The following is a 22,959-nucleotide window of genomic DNA, read 5'->3' on the forward strand; positions in this document are numbered from 1 at the left end:
TCTTTGCTAGCCCAGAACGCATCAGTTTTGTGATGCCATCCGTCTTTCAAATAATCTTGTAAACTCATCAATATTTTGCTTGTGATCATCAAACAATCTTCAGCTAGCTTGAAGTGCATCGATTTTACCAGTGCATTTCTAGATTGTGTTCCTTATTTTGTGCTCTAAAAATGGCAGCTTATAACTCAAAGTGAATGCCAGTGATTAAATCTAAAGACCTACATTGTTTAAAATAAAAAATAAAAAAGTGGGGAAAGTCTAGGAAACTAACAGAATTACTGAGTTTTATCATCTTATATCAGCTGAAAATCTCTCCTTTAATGTTTGTTAGAGGGAAAGAAAAGTGCAGCAAAGAGCTGGAAGAGACCATCTGTCTCCTTTTAGTTTGTTGTTTTGTTTAGAGTTGGGCCTGAACCAAAAACCGAATTCAGATATGACCAGGGTTTGGAAGCGGTCACATCGTGCTCCCCGTGGATATTCACAAATGCTGATAGCTGCTCACTGCAGACAATAATGATATCCCTTGTAATGCTTTTTGTCAAATGCTTTGCAGTCATTAACACGTTCCCCATTAACTATCAATTACCTTGCAGTATAATTATTTTGCAGATTTTACAAATGGGTAGGCTGAGAGAGAGGCTGAGTCAACTGCAGCGATGACAACAGGCTATGGCACAGTGGAGAGAGCAAAGCACAAAATGTCGTGATGTAGTCAACGTCCCAGAAATGTTGCCTACCTGCTTCCTCAAAATTAATTCATGGGTTATCTAGAAGAGGAAGATCTTGTAATTATTTCTATAACAAAAGTTAATCACCCCAATTGACACCATCCTGTGCAGACTACAACATCCAAATCCATTAAAAGGCAATCACAAATTTCCCATCACATATGCACAACATTCTGCCACCCAGAAAAACTTTTATCATCTATACCTGCAGCTATCTCACATCAAGTGCTTTTTAGACCTTCAAACTTGTAATATAAATATAGCAAAAGAGGCAGATAAAAACCCTGCCAAATACTGAAGTCTGTAGCATAGAAAATATGCCAAGCTAAGTAAGCCTTAAAGTACTTTCTTTTGAAATGCAGGAGGCTTGTAAGCATTGACGATATTAAAAGTCAATGAAGCAGTGAGAATAATTCACGAAGATGCATCTTCAAAGTTTAGGAAATGCTGATAGAGTTAAAATATATTAAAATATTTCTAAATACACAGTAATTGTTGTTTGAAAGTATAATCTCAGATTTATTGAACCATTTAATTTTTTCGACAGCGTTCAAACTCTGAGATGTTGATTGATTCCAATCAGTAGGTCTGTAACTAAAGAACTGTTTTATCACATTGCTATAAATGAAGCAAATAAACCAAGTTTTCCTTAACATGCACACATTCCATTTGTATACATTATTTACAGTAATCATCTATGTGGAAAGTGAAGCCGTATCAGTTTCTACAAAACAAGCTGCAAGACAGCAGTGACAGCAAAATGACGAGTCTTCCCTCGTAATTTTAATTCATATGGGAAATCTAACTTACAGCAATGGCACCATGTAAATAAAAAAAGCCATGTAAAGCCTTGAGAACACCTCCAGCTGCAGCCAGTAAAACTGTCACTGACTGAGAAAGACCAACAGTGACTTAGTAATATGAAGTCTGAGTATGTGACCTGCTGCAATGCATCAGATTTCAGGGATTTGGGCCAAGTTTTCTAGAGGGGTCAGTCCAGCGACAGCTACGAGCTGTATGTTTACAGGACAATAACAGCAGCAATTGCACTGAGCTGAGCTGCCGTGAGTGAATGGACCAGGTGGAAGTTGGCTAGGTGGAAAAAAAAAACTATATATATACATATACACATATATATTTATATATATATTATTATTATTATTATTATTTATTTATTTTTGCTTAGGATGTCTTATGTGTTTTGCTTCTGGAAAAACCTCCTCCTCCTCCTCCTATTCTGAAGCAATGGAAGCAGCTCCTGCTTTAAGTAGGTTGTAGTATGGAACTGCTACAGGCTTCTTTGCTTTTACTGCTGCTAGTTATTTGGACCATTTTCCCCATTTGTTATTAACAGTGGAGGAACTGCAAGGACACTAGTGTCTGAGAAGCTGACAGAAGCCCAGCTGCTGGCTACTGCTGTCTCTGACCTGTCTAGCTCATTTATTGAAGATTTGTTTGCCATGGCAGCATTCTCATTCTAATTTTTTGTTGCTGTTACTGTTCAAAAGTTTTGCCTGTAGTGAGATTAGAGCTTATTTTTGCAGCAGAGATGGGAGTGAATGGTCATAGGTACTTAGTGGGAAAAGAACTCCTGGAAAATCCAAGCAGATAGCACAGAAGTCATTTGCAAGGGAGCAATTCAATACCACATAACATTGTCTCACCTACTTTGCAACAGTGACCTGTGATTGAACCTCAGCCAAGGGAACAAGTGTTTTATCAGGGTCTTTGCCAAGTAGTAGGAACTACAGAGCATGGCAGTGTCAGTGTAGATCTACCTTTATCCATTATGAAATTATTTGTTCACCAGACTTTCACTTGGTTGAGAATAGTGCAAGGATAAGGAGTGAATAAAAGTACACAGACCTGTGAGCAAGCTTAACTTGCCCCTGTGCCATCCATGAAACTCGCAGCGCTGCCAGGAGGACTGATGTCTGCTGGCAGTTGCCATGCCCCAACTCCACGATGTTCCGCTGCTGCTGGTTACTGACTGTTTCACTCGCAAAGCACAGCAAGAGCATGAAAAATGCTAAAAAGTGAGTTCTGTTTCATTGTTCCTTAATTAAACCTTAGGAGTTTTAGCAAAGATAATAAGGACACGAGGTCATTTATCACAAGTACATCTGCAGTAGTCTCACATCATTATTCAGAGTACAAATAAATTTAGCTTGTGCACGCTGTCCCGCCTATGTTCTACGGTAAAGGCAGGTCCTGTGTCACTGCTGGTTTGGTTTTGTTTTTCTTATTCAACACAAACAGCATACGTAGGCTGTAGCACTTCAGATAATGCAATTAGCTTAGCTATAATATTACAGACTGTCAAAGCTTTTGCTCCAAAATTTGGAAATGTGAAAAGTTGGTTGCACATCCATCAGTTTGCTTTCTCATCCAGTCTTGTTTTGCCTCCCTCTCCACTTTTTTAGATGATCTATTTTTCCTTTATTCTGCCATGGAAAGAGATCAAACAGGGGTAATCAAACAGGTCAAGAAAACTGCGGGTTTTTTTATTGTACCTACAGCATTAGTTCTGAATTGCAGCACCACACACTTGGATTGTATGTTAATGTTGCTCTGCTCTTATAATAAAAAGAGAGTAATAATTCAAAAAACACAATTAACATGTTTTCTTATTTGTTTGTTCCATTCCTGACCTTCAATGACTCTAACTACGCAACATCAAAGCTAAAAAGCATGATGCATAGATAAAGTCTGGCAGCACAAAGAAGAGGTGTGATGCTGTAACCTGCCAGAGCACCCAGAACTTATTTTTCTGTGCTTTCAGAAACATTTGCATGAGCAACCTGTGACATCCTCCAAATGATGTAGACAGCAGAGCAGCAGTGCTGCCCTTTCCCACTGTGACAGTCCCTTGAAAAAGAAGCAGCGTGGTTTCAGACATATATTCACTAACCTCTTAACACCACTGTGAAAGGAAAGTAGGATAGATTGGAGGACCATTTTGCGTCTCTGGGAAATGCGCAGTGAGGACTGGCACAGCTGGATAACAGTGCTAGCATTAGAAGAATGATGGATTTTAAGTGACAGGAAGAAACAGGACAGAGGAGGGCAGGGGACAAGTTTGGTGTTCATAAAAGCAGAGGAATATGTGGGTCAGAATATGGGCAAGGAGTATGTCATGGGCTTAAATAACACAGCCTGCGTTATAGGGAAGTCTGGAAAGAGCATGGCCCAAAAGCAACCCTGCTGTTACTGGGCACATGCATCCACTGACGTGTTTCTGATGTCGTATTTTCATGTGCTGGCAGTAACCAAAGGCAGCAGGGGCTACTAGGGCAAAATTTCAGCCTATTAAAGGAATGGGGACATTTTCAGTTCCGTGCAGGAATACAGACTGCCTTGATAAAACAGGTGGTTTTAGTTGAAATAACATGGGCAAAAGTAGACAAACTGAAATTTGGGCTGAAGCACAAAAGCCAACAGCAACTTCATATGATGTGTCTGAGAGCTGTAATGCCCCGAAGCAGTAACAAAAACATTTTTACATCTCATCCTGCGAGTCTTACAGTTTTGTTCTTTTTCTTCTGGAAACATCCTAAAAATCTCAACCTTGATGTTCAAGCTCACAATTATTTTGAGCAGAACTATTTCCCTGGTGAGTTGCCCTCTTCTCTTCTGAGGTGAATTTCTTCTACTTGACTCCCACAAAATGATTTTAGAGATTGCATTCTTTTTCCTTCTGGAAAGTGTCAGTTTCTAAACAAGATCAAATAATCTCCTGTGCTTCAGTATTAGCTAATTTTAATTATTAAAACCTTTCTCCCAGGAAAAAACTCCTGCTGTTTGCTGAGAAACCTGTGATTTTTAATAGGATTTGGGAACTTCTTGGCTTGAGGAGATCAGGGAACACTGGAGACAGAATCCTCGGTGTAAGCTGGGCTCGAAGTTCAACGACTTTTTTTTTTAAAGAATACTTTTTTCGTTTTTATTTGTCTCCCCCTTTAAACCTGCAGCACTTGGCTTTACAAAGGCTATAGCGTTAGCAGCTCGAAACGTATTATGCAATAAAATTTAATCATATATATTTAAATGAATTGTAAAGCCCAACTCATACTACGCATTTACACTACACTTATTAAAATCACAAATCAATCTTTTGTTAGGTATCATTTTGGTGATATACAGTCCCCATTGCTATAATTTATATGGGATTTATACGGGATATTTTCCTCAGAAGAGCCTAGCAAAACGATATTGTTAAAGTACTGATTCCTATTATAATTTCTCACATTTAGGTTCCTATTTTTTTGCATCACTGACAAATAATTTGATGTTTTAGCAAGGTAATGCGATAATTACAGTGTTGCTCCATAACTCAAAATCTAGAGACAGCATTATCTACATTTAAAGCATAATGCAACTTCTCCAGTCATTACAAAGCAGCATATAATCACAAGAACAAAATTGTTTACTGCAGGTAAGGAAATCAAATACACACTTAATGATATAAGCTTGACAAAGTAATAAAGTCATGGAGAGAGTCAACATTATCTTCAATTAGGTGTCTAACCCTGGTTGAAGAGTTCTTAACATTACAGCTCGAAGAGATGGATTTTTATCTGCTCTAATTTTCAGCTCCATTTCATCTATGCACTAAGAGAAAGGTTCTCGTTTGCTGTGCAAGAGCCACATTAGAGGATAACGTACATAACAAAGAAATTAAATAAAGAAAGAGGCAGCAGGTGCAGCGTCAGGACAAACTGGAAAAACCACAGCTGGTCAAATTTGTAAATAATAATTTCCTGGGGTAAAAATAACACAAAATCCACAAGAGATAGTGCTAGAATTAAAAGATCTTTTCTTGCACATCTAACAAAGAGCAAGACCATTCCAGTTGCCACGCTCCAACAGTTGTAAATATTTGTGCCTGCTCGATTTTATGAGATTGGCGAGGGCCCAAAGCTAACCGTGGTATTTGCCACAGCCCAGCACTAGTCACACTGCAAGCACACAGCCCCCCGGCCATACTGGGAAAACACAACCCTCGATTCACTCTTTAAGACAATTATCATGCCAGGGTGCTTTGGCAGGTAGGGGTGGCTGCTGTCAAGGCAGGGGAAGGGACAGGCACCATTTGCCCTTTGCCTCTCTTCCTCACTTAGGATCAGTGACATGGCTAAAGGAAAGAGTGCTGGGATGGGGCACGCTGAAAGCCAGTCACGGCACAGCTGCAGCTGCTCCTTTCGCAGCCCCTCACTTCATTCAGACGTGATTTCCCCGTGGCAGGGGCTCTGCAGATCCCCATTTATGTTGTTTCAGGGTTCTACAGCTCTTTCAGTGGGAACTGGAAGTGGCAAGAAGTAAACAGCGTGGGCTATTGGCATGGGACTCACAGGGACATTCTGAAGGCCAGGCCCTTTGCCAGGAAGCATAAGGAGCTGCTTTCACAGCATGGCTGAGGCCAGGCTATCCACCAGCAGGAACTAGTTTACTGCATGGACAAAACAAATTTCAAAGCCTTTAATTGGATCATCACCCAAATTCACCTCTTCTAATAGCAGAAAGTCCAACAGACTGAAGATTTCTGCAGGAGTTTTACATTTTGGAGCACGGCACATCCCCTGGTTTTCCTTCATTAAGGAAAAACATCGATCCGGCCTTTCAGGTATTCCCATACCAGTATTTTCAGCATTTCAGCTACATAAATTGTCTTGCAAATGAATACAGACTGTGTTTTCTAATAGGAAGAAAAGCTCTGACTTCTATTCTCTGATGTGGAAAGCCTGCTGATACAAATGATAAGCGTGATTTTATCGCTGCCCCTTTCACCACCATCATGACCACGAGGCACATTTTGAGTTCTAAACGACTTAGCACTCTTTGCACTCAGCTATGTTTTAAAGAAAGGCACATAAAACACTTGTGTTGCAGATCTGAAGCGCTTTTGCTGTGCTCACCTCCCTTTCCGGTGAAGAGATGAATTACCGGTTAAAAGATTCCAGATTTGTAATGAAACAGAGATAATATCATGAAAACACAGGAGCCCCAAAGCAGCCTGTGCTCGCAAGCTTCCGTTCCACAAACCTCAACGCCCAACAGGCAGATCTGCTTTTAAGGTTAGGGCTATTGCACCCTAGCTTCACCCTCAGTGTTCCTTCAGCCCTTGGGCTGATATCTAATTAAAGTGCTCTTCAATCCTTCATGAGGAACCTGTCTGCATAACCGATTTTCTTTCTTCGCCCTTTTGTTGGCTTAGCCCTCGCATCTCACTGCTCAAACAGCCCACAAACAGACACAGCAGCCAGCGTGTTTCTGTAAGCGCTGCAATTGGTTCTCATTATTTTTCAGTGACCTTCACTTATTAAATTTTAAAACTTGTGAATAAGTGTAGGTTCAGGGCATATTCACAGAGGCTAACTCTCAGCTTTACTTCCTGGTGTTAGATGGGATTTTCAGGTGTCTTCTTGTTTCTAACCACATGTGTTATACAGGCAAGACAAACTGCAAAGCAAGGGTCACTGGTGTTTAGCTAGTCTGGGTGACAATTACCAATGAGTTAGGAAAAACATAACTGCTGTGCTGTAATATATCATTACAAAGTTTGAGACAAAGGGAAGAGGAGAGCTTTTGCTGTCTGTACAAAGCTGAGCCATTTATTTGTCGTGGATGCAGAGAAGCAGCTTTGAGAGATGATATAAAACAGGAAATGGCAGAAAATACCTTTAACAAAGAAAACCACTGTTAGATCCTTGAACTTCACCCAACTGCAGTATAATTAAGGCTGCAGGAAAGGCTTCTGTGATCATCTTTTTCCTCTGTTTGTAAACGGAACTAATTTGTCGTTGTGTGGCTGTACTGAGCTGCTCTTACCATGGGGTAATTCTCGGTACTCTTTAGAAGGTACCCAGAAGAATGTGGTCTTATGCTAAACAAATGCTGCTGTGTGTCATTTTGGGCCCTTTTAATTTATGCTGCACTGCATTTGTGAAGTAGAGTTTGCCAATATCCTGCTTTCTTTTACCAAATCTGAAGATAGAGCTGAAAGGCTTACTTTATAATTGATAACTGACTTAGAGCATAAATTCTAAGTGCCGGTTAACTTTCCTACTGAGTATAATGTCACTCAATTCATTTAGCAACAAGATAATTTTATAGTTGTCTGCCTTAAGCTGTATTACCTCATCTTCTTAGATAATTCATGTCCTCTTGTTTTGGCTGTACTCATTATTCCTCAACTTCAGGCTTTTACACTACCAGGTGAAAATCTCTTAAGCAATTTACATAAACAACAAAAGCCAGTTGTACTTTCCTTAGATTTAAAAGAAGCTTCCAAGATACTGGGGGGGTGGGACGGAATGACAACTTATTTTCTGCCTGCAGGGCAGATCTGTGCCATCTCTCCTCTCCATCTCTGATTCTACACCTTAAACAGGAAATCCTGGTGTGAGATTTCTTCAAATGATGTTTAAAAATCTGACTCTGTAGTATATCATCTCATCTACTCCAGTATTAATATCCTAAAGGAACTTCAATAATTCAATAAAACATTCATTCCAGAAATGCTTTTGGCTATTGTGTGTCAAGCAGGGCTGCCTCAAACTTTTCTGTGTTTGAAACTTCAACTTGCATTAGAAGATTTAATGGTAGGATCACTGACAATTATATCTATTTCATATTTTTTCTCCCTCTTTTATCAGGCTTTGTGTTTCTCTGTTATTGCTCTTTAAGATGCTGAAAATCCAAGTATCCTGCAGTTTTCTGCCAAGACTACTTTATTGTGAGCTCCTTTTTGCACCTTTTATGGGTGATGTGTTACATACAGCCATAGATCAATAACAAAAATTGAGCTTCATAATATGACATTCGTTATCTGTCTTGGTAGTCTTTATGCTTTTCCCAGTGCCATTAAAGTTGCATCTGAGCATCTCACAATATTGCTGCCAGAGCTTTCCTGCTTCAGGGTTGCCAAGCTGGACAGAAATGGTAGGAAGATTTCCTTAAGGGCAGAGAAGGGAGTTGAACCTAAATTTCTTAGGTTATATGGGAGCAACCCAATCACTAAAGGGTAAGGAAACTCTTTTAAAAATTTAAATAAATAAAAAGGCACACATCAATAAATCATTCAGAAAGATCCCATAAGACCATTTGTGTGCTTTCACATTTAACTTCTATAGGATACACTATTTAAACAAATGATTTCAACACCGTTACTTTCCATTTTGAAAGTTGATCTCCCCAATTGCACATATCCATTCTCAACATTTACACACTGCTTTCTCTTCCCAAAAGGCAAGCAGATCCATCTCCCTTCCTTCTCCTCCTCCCTGCAGGAGCAGCCAATTCTCACACACCCTGTGCTAAATTCCCCTCCCGTCCTAGGCAGGAGCCGCTGCCCAAACAAGCTGGGTGAGGACTTAAGTGGACCCCAGACGCATCGCACCAATAGCTTCTTAAAAATGTACCCTCAGTGTTATTCGATGCTTTCATCATGTGTACACTTCATTGCCATTTTATATATACAAAATCCTATGCTTTATTTTTGCCACTGGAAAATTATATTTTTGGTTTAATAATATACTTTTAACTTCATGAGTAGCCAGGAAATTGATAAATATATTGCTTGGTTTCCGCTTCTGTTTGTAATCCTAAAGCTAACCTTTTCTTTGATTGTTGGGAACATTGCTATATGGGATATAATAAGCTTGACCTCTTTATTATTATTATTATTTGCCTCCTGGATTGTAAGATAAGGCCAAAAGAGATAAGCCCTAGAACAACAACTGGGTTTTCGCTAGCCTAGATTGTATTGACTTATTTTTGTTCCTTCTTTTATCCATCACTGTCACATTTCTCTGTTCTTGCCCATTGTGGCCACCCACTTCGGCAAGGCAGACTGAGAGCCATGGTGGTATCACATTGTTAGGGAAGGTTTGAACTTAATGCATCTCTGTCACCACTCAGTGACTTTGTGCAAGCATCCTTTTGACACGCTATCCCAGGGTAACAAAGCAAACAACAAAAATAGCACTGATGGCCGTTTTGCCACGTTTTTAACTTGCAGGAACCAACTTCTGCTGTGTTCTGGACTGATTGCTGAAGAAATACAGAATTCTCCCAGAAATTCAGAGCTCTGTTATATAACTGAATCTCCCAAACTGAGCATTTATACTGAATTCATCATCATGGAGTCTGAGCATCTGTTGTATTTAAAATGAGAAAACAATTTAAATGTAGCATTTACTCAGAAATCCTGCACGAATCCAGGAATGATGACAGGCTCGTCTAAGCCTTTTTTCCCCCACATTACCTCTATTGTCTCTTAAGATGCAGCTTTTGTTGATGACGGATTGGGTCAGTGCCAAATTACAGCTTGCAGTGAAATTTTACACCATCCAAGACATAATCAACATTAAACATTTGAGTTTAAGACTTAATTTTGATCCTCACACAAAGTGAATCACAGAACACTGCCATTTATTTATGTTTACTGAGCTCTTGCTCATCTGCTAACAATGAATGACAAGAGTGGTGGACTGGCAGGGCAGCCAAAAATACCCTGTGGTAAGAGTAATCAGCAGTGGAAGGCTTCAGCAACGACTGCCCTGTCAAAAATTCCCCCGATGTCACACAGCAACCAGCATCAGACACTTCTAGGTACCTCTGGGGCTCAGCTTGGGTTTTTGTTTCATTGTGTTTCCTACTCTCTGGGAAAGGGTGCAAATGATTGTGACACTTGGAACAGTTCTGGCAGCATTTGGATGGCAGCAATCTGTCGCCTTTTGCAATCATTTTTTTAGCCTATCATTTACTTAACTTTTTGGTGTTAGCAAATAGGTGAAAAGTCCTAATAAATTCTGAGGCATGAACAGCTCATCTGGCCTCTTAAGCTGGTGAATTTGTACTTTTTACTGTAGTCCTATAGAAAAAGCATGTTTTGAATATCAGCTAAAATAGCTTATTTTCCTGTTCACAAATCCATTAGAGTGAGGCTTACAAAAGAAATAAGAGCACACTAAAAGATTTTAAAAAAGAAATACTTTTAGATCCTCTACACTTCGTTCAGGTCAATGTTGATTTTTTATTTTATTTTCTGGCTGCAATTTGTTTATAAACAATCTACTGAACTGGAGGGCAGAAGGAATAAGTATATTTTTCTCTATTAGTAACCACATAGTTGTAAAATACCAAGTCGGCAGCCAAAATGGCTGGTCTGCTTCAGATCCGACTTGCAACATTCTCTTTTGGAAGTACAATAAAACACCCAGCTTGAGCACCTTTGAACAGATGCCCCCAAAACCTCACGACTCTTACTTACCTTTCAATTGTATGTCTGCGACTAGAGATAATTACTTTAAACCTAACGGAGCAGATGTTACTTTAAAAAAAAAAAAAGTCGTATGCTGAAAAGAACGCAGCGTTAGCTCCTTCCAGCGGAGCCCTGGCTAAGTCCCACCGGGTACCATTTGCTGAACAGAGGTACTACACGCTCATCCTTGTTACCAACTGGTCTAATGAAATGTTAGACACCATTTGCTGTTTAAGTGCTAATTCCTAGGATATAATTATTTCTAGGAAAGCAGATTTCACAGCCAGGTACAGTTAATTCGAAACCGCATTTCCACTTTACTGCAGAATGCATTGTTGCATCTCTCTGCATGTGCTTCTATGCAGTTATCTACTCATAAACAAGAGAAAACTGAGTTCCTGTCTTGTGTGCTTAGCCTTAGTCTTTTAAAGAAAAGAGAATTGTTTTTTTTTTTTTTTTTTTTTTTTATTTATCTAGGATAAAATTGCTGGCATATTGCTATAAATGCAGATGACAAGTCTTTCTATTAAACCACTATTTTCTAGGCATTTCTTCTAAATCATGAAATGACTGTCAAAAGCAGTACAGAAAAACAACAACATTTCTCAGCAACAGCCTAAAGAACTTGAGTTTTGATAGAAAAGAGAGAAAAAATTATTTAAAACAAATGGTTCAGGCACTTTTCCGAAGTTGCTTTAAACTAAAATCTTCTAAACTGATTTTAATGTTCAAACAACAGTATTCTGAAAAAAAATGCTAGAGTGAACTGCTAGAAGTCTACATGGTCACGTTAAATTTACGTTGCCAATTTACAACCACGTAACATCACCTCACTGCTGTGGGCTCAGACACGTGAAATAGGACAGGTACAGTTACGGGTTAATTAATAAGTATGGGGCAATACTGACTTGGCAGGTACCAACATTTCTTGGTAGAGTATCTTGTGCATGAAAACAGATGTCTGTTCTTTTTTTTCCCCAAGAAGAATTACTACAAATCTTAATTTTTATCTTCTTAAACTGTTTTAACAACATTCTTCTGAGCCTGCTACCAGCCCAGCTCTCCAGCTGTTAGTTTGAACAGGCAAACTGAAAGCAAAAAGGGACTGAGAACTGGCCCAGAGTCCAAGTTCTTGCTCCACTTCAGTTGCAATGACTTGTGCCTTGAGCAGGCCAAGAGCAACCACCAAAATGCAGTAATTAAACATGGACACATTTAATCTATTCTCCTCACATGGGAGGGAGTGTGTGGGAACAAACAGGGTTTGAGCATTACAGCAATTCAGGAAGATACAACAATAACATCCATCTCCAAAGCCTAAACATGAACAAACTGCAGTGAACTTCTTTCTTTCTTGAATAGTCCACGAGATACTTAGCCCTGTTGTTCTGCTGTAAAGTTCTCCAGCACCTGCCAAACGCGGGAGCATTCGCCCTGTAACACTACGTTTGTGGAGCACTGCCAGGCACTGGTCCAGCGAAACAAGAGAAATCAGGACTATGGGTTCTGAGGAGCCTGGTTTGTGTTCTCACAGATGGTGCTATAACTTTCCACGAAGCACGAGGTGCACCTAATTTAATTAAGACGAATCTAAAGACATTTTTGTTGGCCACGCAAATTACACATCCTAGAATCTGGACACTGAAGAGAATTGGTTTGCTCCTGGCAGGGGCTTGGACTATGTCCCGTTAAGATCTTTAATGGTCCCTTCCAACGAAGCCTCTCCTATAATTTCATGATTCTCTCACAAAGTGAGGACCTCAGATCTGACACCTGATTGGACTGACAAAAATAATGCCTTAAATAACTCTAAGGTGATATGCTGATACTGCTCTTTCCAAATTGTTTGACAAAAGCTGTAATGGCAAATATATTTTAACATGGGACTATCTAACACTATTAATGAGTTTTAAACTCATTTTTTACCCAAAATTATTTTAGTTAGTAGACATCTGCCACACTAAAATTACATAACCTTTCCTCTTTTTATTTAACTTTACATAATCAAAAACGTATAATTATTTTCCTTAATGAGATCTTGGCCACTGAATCAAAACAAACACTGAACTCGTCTTCCTGAGCAATTTCATTTGCTTTTGCTCCCTACTGTGCTAGAAATGTGCTTTGTGCTCACTCTCAATCAGTTGTCTCAACAGTTTTACAGGTAGCACAGCATAATACAAATGTTACAGTTACAGATTAGCCATTCCCTGCTGCCATTCACTTCCCGGTTTAGAACCTTTGTCATTTACCAATCAAAATGTTTATGCACTCAATTATAACATTTCCAGGAGAGAATAAAGGCTATTTCTATTACTCCTAACAGGACTTTCAAAAAAAAAAAAAAAAAAAAAAAAAAAAGCGATGCTGTGATATCCTAAATTTGTATTTCTCCATACCTCACTGCAGCAGAGCATCTTGCAGTGATGTGACGTTCATAGAAGTGTTACGCATGCATCCTAGAACAGAGCTCTGTAATTACAAAAGCTTTTTGGTCAAGTTGGAAAAATTGCCAAAAGATTGGTGAAAACAACCCCTGGAATCTTTAGCACCCATGATCATCACCACAGCAATCTGCCTCCTTCTGCTAAGCCATGGAGCCTTGGCCAAATGCCACATGGAAGACATCCTGCCGCTAGCTCAGCCCCAAGATGCACATTTCACCTGGGTGAAGGATCAAAAAACCCAAATGCATTGCAGAGGAAAAGTAGTACCATGCAAACAATACGAGTACTACGAGCCCAGGGCTGACCTTCAGCAAAGCATAGGCAAAGAAGAGGTTATTACCCTTCCAAACACACATACATGTGTGTTGAGAAAGGGAGGTAGATTTTTCCCCACAGCAGCCAGAGGAGAAGCCACAGAATCAGCCTCTGTTACTTTGCCCCAGAGATGCTGCCCACAGGGCTGAGGAGTGCACGCTCAGTAATTAACCCTACCGTACTGCAGCCAGCTCCTGCTGACATTCCCAGCGCTGCCAATATCAGCTGTCTAAAAAAGTGCTGTGTCTGCTCCTGGTCCAGTGCGCATTTTTGGGTGATGGAACAAGGGCACACTCTGGATTTTCATCGGCTAAAATGAGAGTAATTAATCTTAATTCTCTACTCCCTGAAAAATAGAACTTCTATTGCTTGAGGAAAACAAAGAGCTATAAGTTGTTCTGTGGCAAATTAATCTTAAAGGGGGAATCTTCCAAAGAAAATCAATAGCTTATAACAAGATTTTTTATTGTGTTTGAGCCTTGAAACTCAAGGCAGAACCAAAGGGGACTTCCAGTACCACAAGTTTGCTCTTGTTGTGTTTTGTTTTTAATCCAATGTCATCATTTGGAAAAGGGAGATTTTCACATACAAGTAATTTTAGTTGTGTGGTTTCACCTTCATAGAAAAAACTAATAATATTTAATGCAGACTGCAAGATTACAGGTATTTCAGGCAGTTTAGAAGAAATCATTCTGGAAAGAAAGAGTTTAATAGGGAATTATATTTTTAATCCTGCATATAGTATTCTATATCTAAGATACTTTTATTCATTTGTACCTGTTTAAAGCAGTCTGTTCCTCCATGTGAGAAACTTTGAAAATTGTCTCCTTGCATGGGCAATCTTGTTTCATTCTTTCTTTTTTTTTAATTAAAAAAACTAATGAACTTAACCACGGTGCCATGGAAACAGCTTTAAAATTGATTCAGATGCAGGGAGGAAGGATACAACTCTAACATAAAGCATGTGACAGTTCTTGGAAGAAAAAAAGCCTTCATTCAGCACTAGGTGCTTTGAGAAACAACAATGTGAGGGGAGACCTCAAACTGTAGTGAAATCAGGTTTCTCAAATGCACTCTCCAAAACTGTTCAGAACCAGTCTGAGCTGTGATAAGGACAGGTGGAGTGGGGCAGAGGCATACAGACCTGCAGGAGTGGAAAAAAATGGTATGAAATCCACTTGCAGCACTGGTAAAGGATGACAAAGCTCTCTGATAACTATTTTCCTTGTAAAAGTGGAGAGATCACTGTGGGATCTGCAAAGGAAGTATCTATTCTAATTTCTAATCAGTTCAAGTGTGTTAACTCATTCCCACAACCACCTATGGACTGCCTGCAGCCAGCATGCCAGCTTTGCACAGACTGAGTGGTGTGTTGCTGATGTTAAGAGAGGTCTCCACCAGAGCCAGGGCACTGCTGCACCCCCATACTGCTGACTGCAGCACCACGTGTCCTCCTAGAACTGCACCACGCATTAGAGTCCTTGCCATGGGTCTGAGACAGGTATCATCCTGTACGTGGCAAATATACGCTAGGCATTGTATTTCCAGAAGTCCCACCAGTAAAAATGAGAGCTTGACATTGACTCAGTGTTTCTTAGGGCGGAAAAAGAACGTGGTCCTTCCTTTTACCCATTTCTGCACTAAACAGTTTGGTTTGTTAGATAAACCAAGCTTATCTAATCCATTGTTATTCCGGAACTTTGTGCAGAAGCAGTTCAAGTCTAAAGCAGACTTCATCCCTTATTTCCTCAGTAATTCACAAGAGAGTCTGCAATGTCTCTGTGCTATACAATAAATGCTGTAATTCTTCACAAGACCTTTAGAAAACTTACTGCATTCGTCCTGCTTCCTAGCTGTCAGAATTTAGTAATGACTTCATTGGCTACTTTGACATTTTTACTTTTTTGTTCCATTTTGGTTTGTTTGCCTTAAAAAATGCCTACTGTGTGATTTGTAAAAAGGTCAACCAACAGTTCCCAATCCAATGAGGACAGAAGTAACCAAAATTAACACATGCTAGCAGTAATCTTGACCCTTACCTTATTATTATTTTTTTTGTTGTCTGTGAGCCATTAGTTGTAAATAATAAAGCTATGTGCCAAAGATCTAATCTTATTAACACAAATATTCTCTTTTCTTTCTGAATTTCCACTGCCCTTTTTGCATCAGTGCCCAAGTGCTAAAACTGCATTATTGAGGGATAGGGGGCAAACAAGTCTTGAGGGATTTTTACATTAGGAAATCCTTCCTATAAGATCTGATTCTGAGTAACTGGCATATAACATATGAAAAATACATTTTACAGTCAGGGCAGAGCATAGGAAGTAGAACTGTCTGAATACTCCCAGAGTTTGCAGGCATAATTTTTTCCTCAACTTGTCATAGACTGAGATAATAATGGTGTAGGTTACAAATAACTTGGGATGCTGTTATCATTCCGATCACTTCTAGCATACATGATGGTGAACATATCTGGATAGCAAGGCTTTGTCTTTGTAATTTGAACATACATTGCAGATTATATAGGGAGGTCATTCTTCTCGAGAAATCATTGCAGTTGTATTCTGCTTTACAGTAGTGATGCTCCAGATATCACATTCATCCAAAAGGCAAAATCACCAGTGTTGTCACTAGATGACAGTTCAGTGGGTTTGGATTTTGTGGTGTTTTTTTTGTTGTTGTTGTTGTTGTTGTTGTTGTTGATTAGTTGGTTGTATAGAGGAAGAAGTTTCTTCCTCATCACAAACATGGAAAGCCCTATATGGTAATATTTCTTTGCTACAAGCATTAGTCTTTGGCCATCGACTACCAGATTTAAATCGAGTCTACAGATTACATTGGACCAACAATCTGGTTTACACCAGTAGATGGAAAACGTACCTGGTTTTTAAATACATGCATCAGGCTGCTGTGATTCTGAATGAACAGAACAATGACCTTTCTTTTCTAATGGACATCTCAAAACTAGATAATGTATCTGCAGGCTAAGTAAAGCTAAATAGTCTTTCAATTTCTTAGAAGTACTTATCTGCCTCACATGAGTTCATTAAAGTTGGTCAGCTCAAAAAAAAAAAAAAAACCTACTAATTGCAATGTATACTGTAACTGTTTCCAGTGGTCTCAGAAAAAAGTGAAAATAACATTGTTCTGGGTAATGTATTTCTACTCAGAGAGAGAGATGAACTATACCTTCATAAACTAAAATACATGTTCTGATGAATTCCAGCAAATTATAAAGCTAACAAGCAGAAGGGAAGCTGTAGGAGCTAAGGAGAACCTGGTTAACTATAATACAGTAAGCACCTAACTGTAGGAGCTTTTGTAACCAAGTTTGTAGAATCTGGAGCCAATGAATATTAGTATTTTGAATTCTGCAAGTACTGCTTTAAACAGTTCCAACCCTGCATCCCATATGTTTCTACAAATATATCAACCCCTGACTCCCCTGTGTTTGGCTTGAGGCTGAAAAGTACGGATTACTTGATGCCTATGGCAAGTGCTGTTGCAATGGGGAAATGATGTCAACCCCTGCAGTGCAATTCATAACTTGATGTGGGTAAATTCACTTACTGGCAATTTAGAAGAAAACATGTTGGTGCTGTGCCAGTTGAAGCCAGATGGTAACTGAAATTATTAAAATCATGCATGCTGCAAATCTCTGAAAAATTGCACTGTTACAAAATATCCTGAACGTAGATGGGATCCTAATACAAACCAAGTGGTGTACATAGAGTATTTGCAAACAGCGTATGGAATGATTTACTACTGTTTAATTGTAATATTTCCCTTCTCTGTTTTCTAGGTTCAACTAATCCACTACAACCATGAGCTGTACACAAATGTCACAGAAGCTGCAAAGAGTCCTAATGGGTTGGTGGTAGTTTCCATATTTATGAAAGTAAGTATTTAACGTTATCAACACCTACAGCAGGCAATGTACTTTTCCCACAAACTGCAAATCTAGGACCTGGACTCCTCATTAAATAACTGCAGTGCCTGGGGGCTCTGATCTAGAACCCTGAGACAGCATCACCCTGGGAACTGAACACACAATCCCTGCTCAAAAGCACTTTCAAAGTAATGTAAGGAAAATGAAAAGGTATAAGGGATAACATTGAAAGAAAAAAACTAATATCATAAACATCATTCATAACAGCTGAGTGGCTCTGACTGAAGTTACTGATTCCACAAGTTCGGTATTCTTTACGAAACATGAATTATACAATTACAAGTAAGCATCTCCTAGTAGACTGGGGTCCTATGATAGAGGAAAGGGACAAAGCCCAGCTATATTGGCAGAAAAGGCATGTTTCTCTGAAGGTTTTGACACTGTACATTTTTCTCTTCTGCAGGTATCTGAATCATCAAATCCATTTCTAAATCGTATGCTTAACAGAGACACTATAACAAGAATAACGTATAAAAGTAAGTCTTTTCATTTACGTTAGCTAACAGCTCTGTGCTTTTAGTATCAGATATCGTATTTAGTGATCCACTGAAGTAAGAGACTCTTCATTACGGGAAAAAATCACAAAGCTTGTATCACCAGTGACTCTGTGTTAAACTTGGGAACTTGAAGAAATCCAAGGTCATCAGTTCATGGAGGGAATTTTGAACTTCAAAGCCTATTTTATGTTTGAACAAGCAATAAAGTAATGAAATTATATTTAACAAATATATATGCACACTATACTCACAGAATACTCAGGAGAAACTGCTTACTGTTAGCAGCAAAAATAACATGCAAAGCAACATGGATTATTTCAAATCAAATTATGTCAAGATGCTGCATCATTACCTATTTTAACATGCAACTGTGGATTTAATACTCATTAACACTTTCATTTTGTTCAGAAAAATGTCATCTCTATTTAACTATTGCTGCACATAATGGATATATAAAGAGGTCATCAACATAGCATATATATTTGTTGTATTCACATTTAGAAAGCCTTCAACTGATAATGCTCAATAATTCCATGTTAGTATATTAAATGTGGAAAACTGGAGCTTAAATGTCAGTGAAAATTAGGGTAATTTAGAAAAAGTCATGAAAAATACATAGATCTCAATGGAACAAATTAAACCTTTTCTCCTGAAAACCTTATTCCCTTTGTCAAATATTCACTTGAATTCCAAGCAGCCATTAAGTTAATAAGCTAAATGATACAGTAAAACTACACAGCAAAATAAGCAAATAAAAATATTATAAAACTCCGCCATGTCTACAAAGAGTAGGACAGAGTTGTTCATAACTAGAATTAGACTGGATGTCAGGACTGCAGGATTTAGTTCCCAGTTCTATCAGTCTATACACAGTTTACGTCTTCATATCTGAACCTCCAGAGAACTCAAAAAATTCCATTTAATTTCCACAAAAGTCCCTGAACTCGGTATGATGGAAGTGTTTGGATAGGTTTCTGCACACCTCCCTCAAGTATGCAGTCAGGTTTCTTTGCCTGGACTCTATCTTTTCCAATCCCTGCAAAACTAAGATTACAATCCTACAATGTAAAGAAAAAAATATGTATTAGAAACCTATGTAGAGTGAAAGCTCAGAATTTTACCCACTAATTCCTGAGCAAAAGAACAGCAGAAAGACTGAATCTTGCCTCATGATACAGAATTTGAGGAACGGAGCAAATCTAACTCCATTCTGAAGCAGGCAGTTCCATGCCCTCTACTATAAACATGCACTTCTTCCCATTTAATTGTATCCAATTTCGCCTTCCATTTAACAAACCTTGGTACGTCTTTTTGAAAATAAGAGGCTGCTATTACGATAAAGCTCTTTTCTCCACAATACCTACAGGAAGGAATGTGACAGAGGATTCTCCTGAGAACATTTTTTCCAGATTGTTGTAGCTGCATGAAGTGTTTTCTTCTCTGCATAGAAGCAGCAGGAGATTAGCCCAGATTTGAGACTGCCAGTCTTGATTTCTTACCAAAAAAAAAAAAAAACCACACCCTAATACTGTTCTGTAAGAGCTTCTTGCCTGACAGCGCTGCTGCGGGGAGGGACAGGGAAAACCATGGTCAAGGCTGTAAGTGCTTTTTAAGGCTCTTACATAATTATGTATTCCTGGCTTTTTCCTGTGGAGCAGCCAGAAGATCTGACAGAGGACCACTGAGAAAGCTACTTTCCCCATGTACACACACACAGACCTGCCAGGTCTTACACACTGAGCAAGAGAAGGCTCCTGCCTCATCTTTCTCTTCACAGCAACCCTATCTCATTCATCTACACGGTTACCACAGCTTTTCTTGTGCTCCTGGGCCACACATGCTCCAAGAGCTAGCCTGCAGAACAAAGACTGGACAACTCATGGTGGTTCAGAGCAGAGGAGAGGCCACAGGCATGGATATGACACCCTACAGGGCTGGAAGGAACCAGCAGCACCTTTCCTTTGCTGCATGAATGAGTGTGCAACCATCATCCCCACAAGCATGCAAGCACATCTCTTCCACTGCAAAATATTTTCTTTTTGTGCTGCATTTATAAGCAGCCGCACCTTCACACTGGAACTGGTTGCATCCTAACAGCTTTCCTTGGTTGCTTTGTCTCTCTAAAAGAAAATGCAATTCCAATCACACAATTTTGGTTTGCTAAATTTCACATTGAGATGAATGCGTAACAGATTGCTAAATCCAAGTGTACTGGAACTGCTCTAATTCCTAACCACTTACCACTAACAGGTGTGTCTTAAAGGGAAAACTTAGGTGGATACAACAGAGACCCCATTCTGCAGAGCACTGGGTTACTTACTGTAGTAACAAGTATTGACTGGGAGCTTTTTTGTGCAAATTGGGAACGTGAGAGTGTTATCAAAAGTAATTTTGCAGTTGTCTTGTGTGATGGATTATAGCATCATTGCTGAAAACTAATTTTACTTCTTACGGTGCAAGGATTTCTGTTCTGCTTTTAGCAGCTGGAGGTTTTTAGGTTGTGGTTTAGGGGTGCACTCCTGAAGGCAATACGCAGCAGGCTCCATAGGGGTGCGGAGAAAATGGTAAGCAGAGAATAGCTTTGGAGTCAGGACAGGTAATAACATAACTAAAGTTGCATGGTTTTTGCTGATTTTTTTTTTCTTTTAAAATAACAGCAAAAACATGACGGTCTATGCTGCATGAAATTTCCATGGGCAATGTAGATTGAAAGGGGAATTTCTACTCTCAGATAATTAATGGTTACAGTGAGGTAAAGTGGACCCCAAGGAACTTTTAAGCAGGTTTCAAATGCTTATTTTATTCTGTGATCACACCACTTTGAACTAGTTGAAACGAGGATTCTTTCAAACAGACTTTGCTCAAAAGCTATATGAATCTCTCCAAAGAAAACCTGCTTTAATATTCTACTTCAAGTGTGATATTGGAGAGGATAAGTTACCGTTCTTTCAGAACAATGGTAAGCAAACACTGGGCATAGCTGAAAAGCAGTAACAATTTACCTTCCCCAAACTCTTCATTGAAATTTGGGCTTATCCTTCTCCACTAAAATACTCACGCATAGCCAGCTAGGCAGAAGAGCTCTAAAATTTTGAATTTCCTCAAACTCAATCTTTAGCTACATTATAGATAACAAGTGAACAGTATTCCAATTTTAACAGATTATTCCGAAAAAGCTTAAGATCCAGATATCTGGAGATACGACTCCTAATTTCTCAAGGTTCACGTTTCAGTGGGTTGCCAGAAGGACTGAGCTCCCACAGCTCCTGTCACAAGCAGTAAAAGCTCAGCTGTCTGAAACCAGGCCCCAGGGGACCAACCTTGGACATTCAAGGCAGTCGCTGCTACTCTCAGCCTGGGTCTGTGCGACTTGTGCAGGCTGGTAAATGGAGAGACTCTGATGCAGAGTTCAATAACTGCGGATCTCTACATTCCTTACCCTTTATTCTATTTAGTGTCCCTTTCTGAATTATCCTATGAACTTAGGAATCAAATAGGGAATATATTAACTGAATGACAGCAACCCCAGAAGTACTGGTGTTTTAAACAGAACGCATGTTTTTGCTATGAAAGCAAACCCCACACACCTGTTACAAATCTAGGGATAAAAGAGGATTTCTATTATTTGCTAAGAAAGTTGTCAGAGGCCTTTATGTAAATGAAATTGAAATCTAATGAAATGTAGTTTGTATAAGAAGAGTTCATGAGTTCAGGAATCACCCCAAGGCACAAGCAGATCAAGATAAACAGTGTGGGCTGTGGAGAGGGATGATGCTGAGAATCTAGTAAAGGCTGAGCAGGTTTAGTAAAGGAGGTTTATTACTGGCAAGCTATCACCCCACTGTTTTCAACCATCTTGAACCACAAACTTGCAGGAAATATCAAAAAAAAAAAAAAAAAAAAGACAACACACTGAAGTGTTGCAGCCTAGTATTAATACAACTCCCCCAGTTCTGCTTCAGTTCCAGTACAGGAAATTTTTATTAAGATGTTGGGAAAGGAAAAGAGCAGAGCTCTTCATGTGAAAAGCGATAACCAAATGTTTGTTCTGTAATCTTCTCAGGCCATTCCCAGGGAGATTTCTGACTTCTGCTGGGAATATAACCCCCATACAGGGATGAATGAGTACCACTTTTACTTAGCCAAACTAATTTCATTCACAGACATTTTTCTTTTTCCTTAAGTGATACTTTCTTCTTCGGTTTCCCTTTAATTTCACCTGATGGATTTTGACATCTGGTATAATCCACTGACTCTCCTTAAACACCCTCCAAGTGAACACAGAGGCAATTAATCAGATTTGATGCAGCTCTACTGCAGGAAGCTGGTGGGGAAGATGGCTAACACAAGGAGCACAGTACATTTTGCAGGTCCTCAGCATGCAAACAAGGTAACCTAGCAGCTAATCCAAAAATCAGTAAGGCAAAGAGAGAAAACCACCTCTCCTGATCTTCAGGGCACTGGCATACATTGGACTTCCCTGAATGAGCAGGACCACCATGCCCCACACTGCTCCCATGCTGTTACCTACCATATTCCACCCTGGAGTGCTAGTCATTCTCAGAATATCATAAACACACTAAATCCACAGGCAAAAGTTAGAAGCCCCCATCAAAATACTCAATTACATTTTCCATTAATGCTCTGCAAAGCAACTCCAAAATCCCCATGATTACCTGCACTAATGCCAGCAGTAAATCTGCTTCTGTACCTTGCTTTCAATAAGTAGACCTATTGCTAATAATCTGTGCACTTTTCT

General features: G+C 39.3%; 1 protein-coding gene across 2 annotated transcripts in view; it reads left to right on the forward strand.

Annotated features, from left to right (window-relative positions):
• CA10 (carbonic anhydrase 10) overlaps positions 1–22,959 on the forward strand; it is a 199,612-nt gene that overhangs the window by 170,501 nt on the left and 6,152 nt on the right. For both annotated transcript variants that reach the window (XM_032199757.1, XM_032199756.1), the window contains 2 exons: positions 17,557–17,652; positions 18,107–18,179. In XM_032199757.1, the coding sequence (XP_032055648.1) occupies positions 17,557–17,652; positions 18,107–18,179 (169 nt within the window). The remainder of the gene's footprint in view (positions 1–17,556; positions 17,653–18,106; positions 18,180–22,959) is intronic.

Source organism: Aythya fuligula, chromosome 18, assembly GCF_009819795.1.
Source record: "Aythya fuligula isolate bAytFul2 chromosome 18, bAytFul2.pri, whole genome shotgun sequence".
In the NCBI taxonomy this organism is placed as follows: domain Eukaryota; kingdom Metazoa; phylum Chordata; class Aves; order Anseriformes; family Anatidae; genus Aythya; species Aythya fuligula.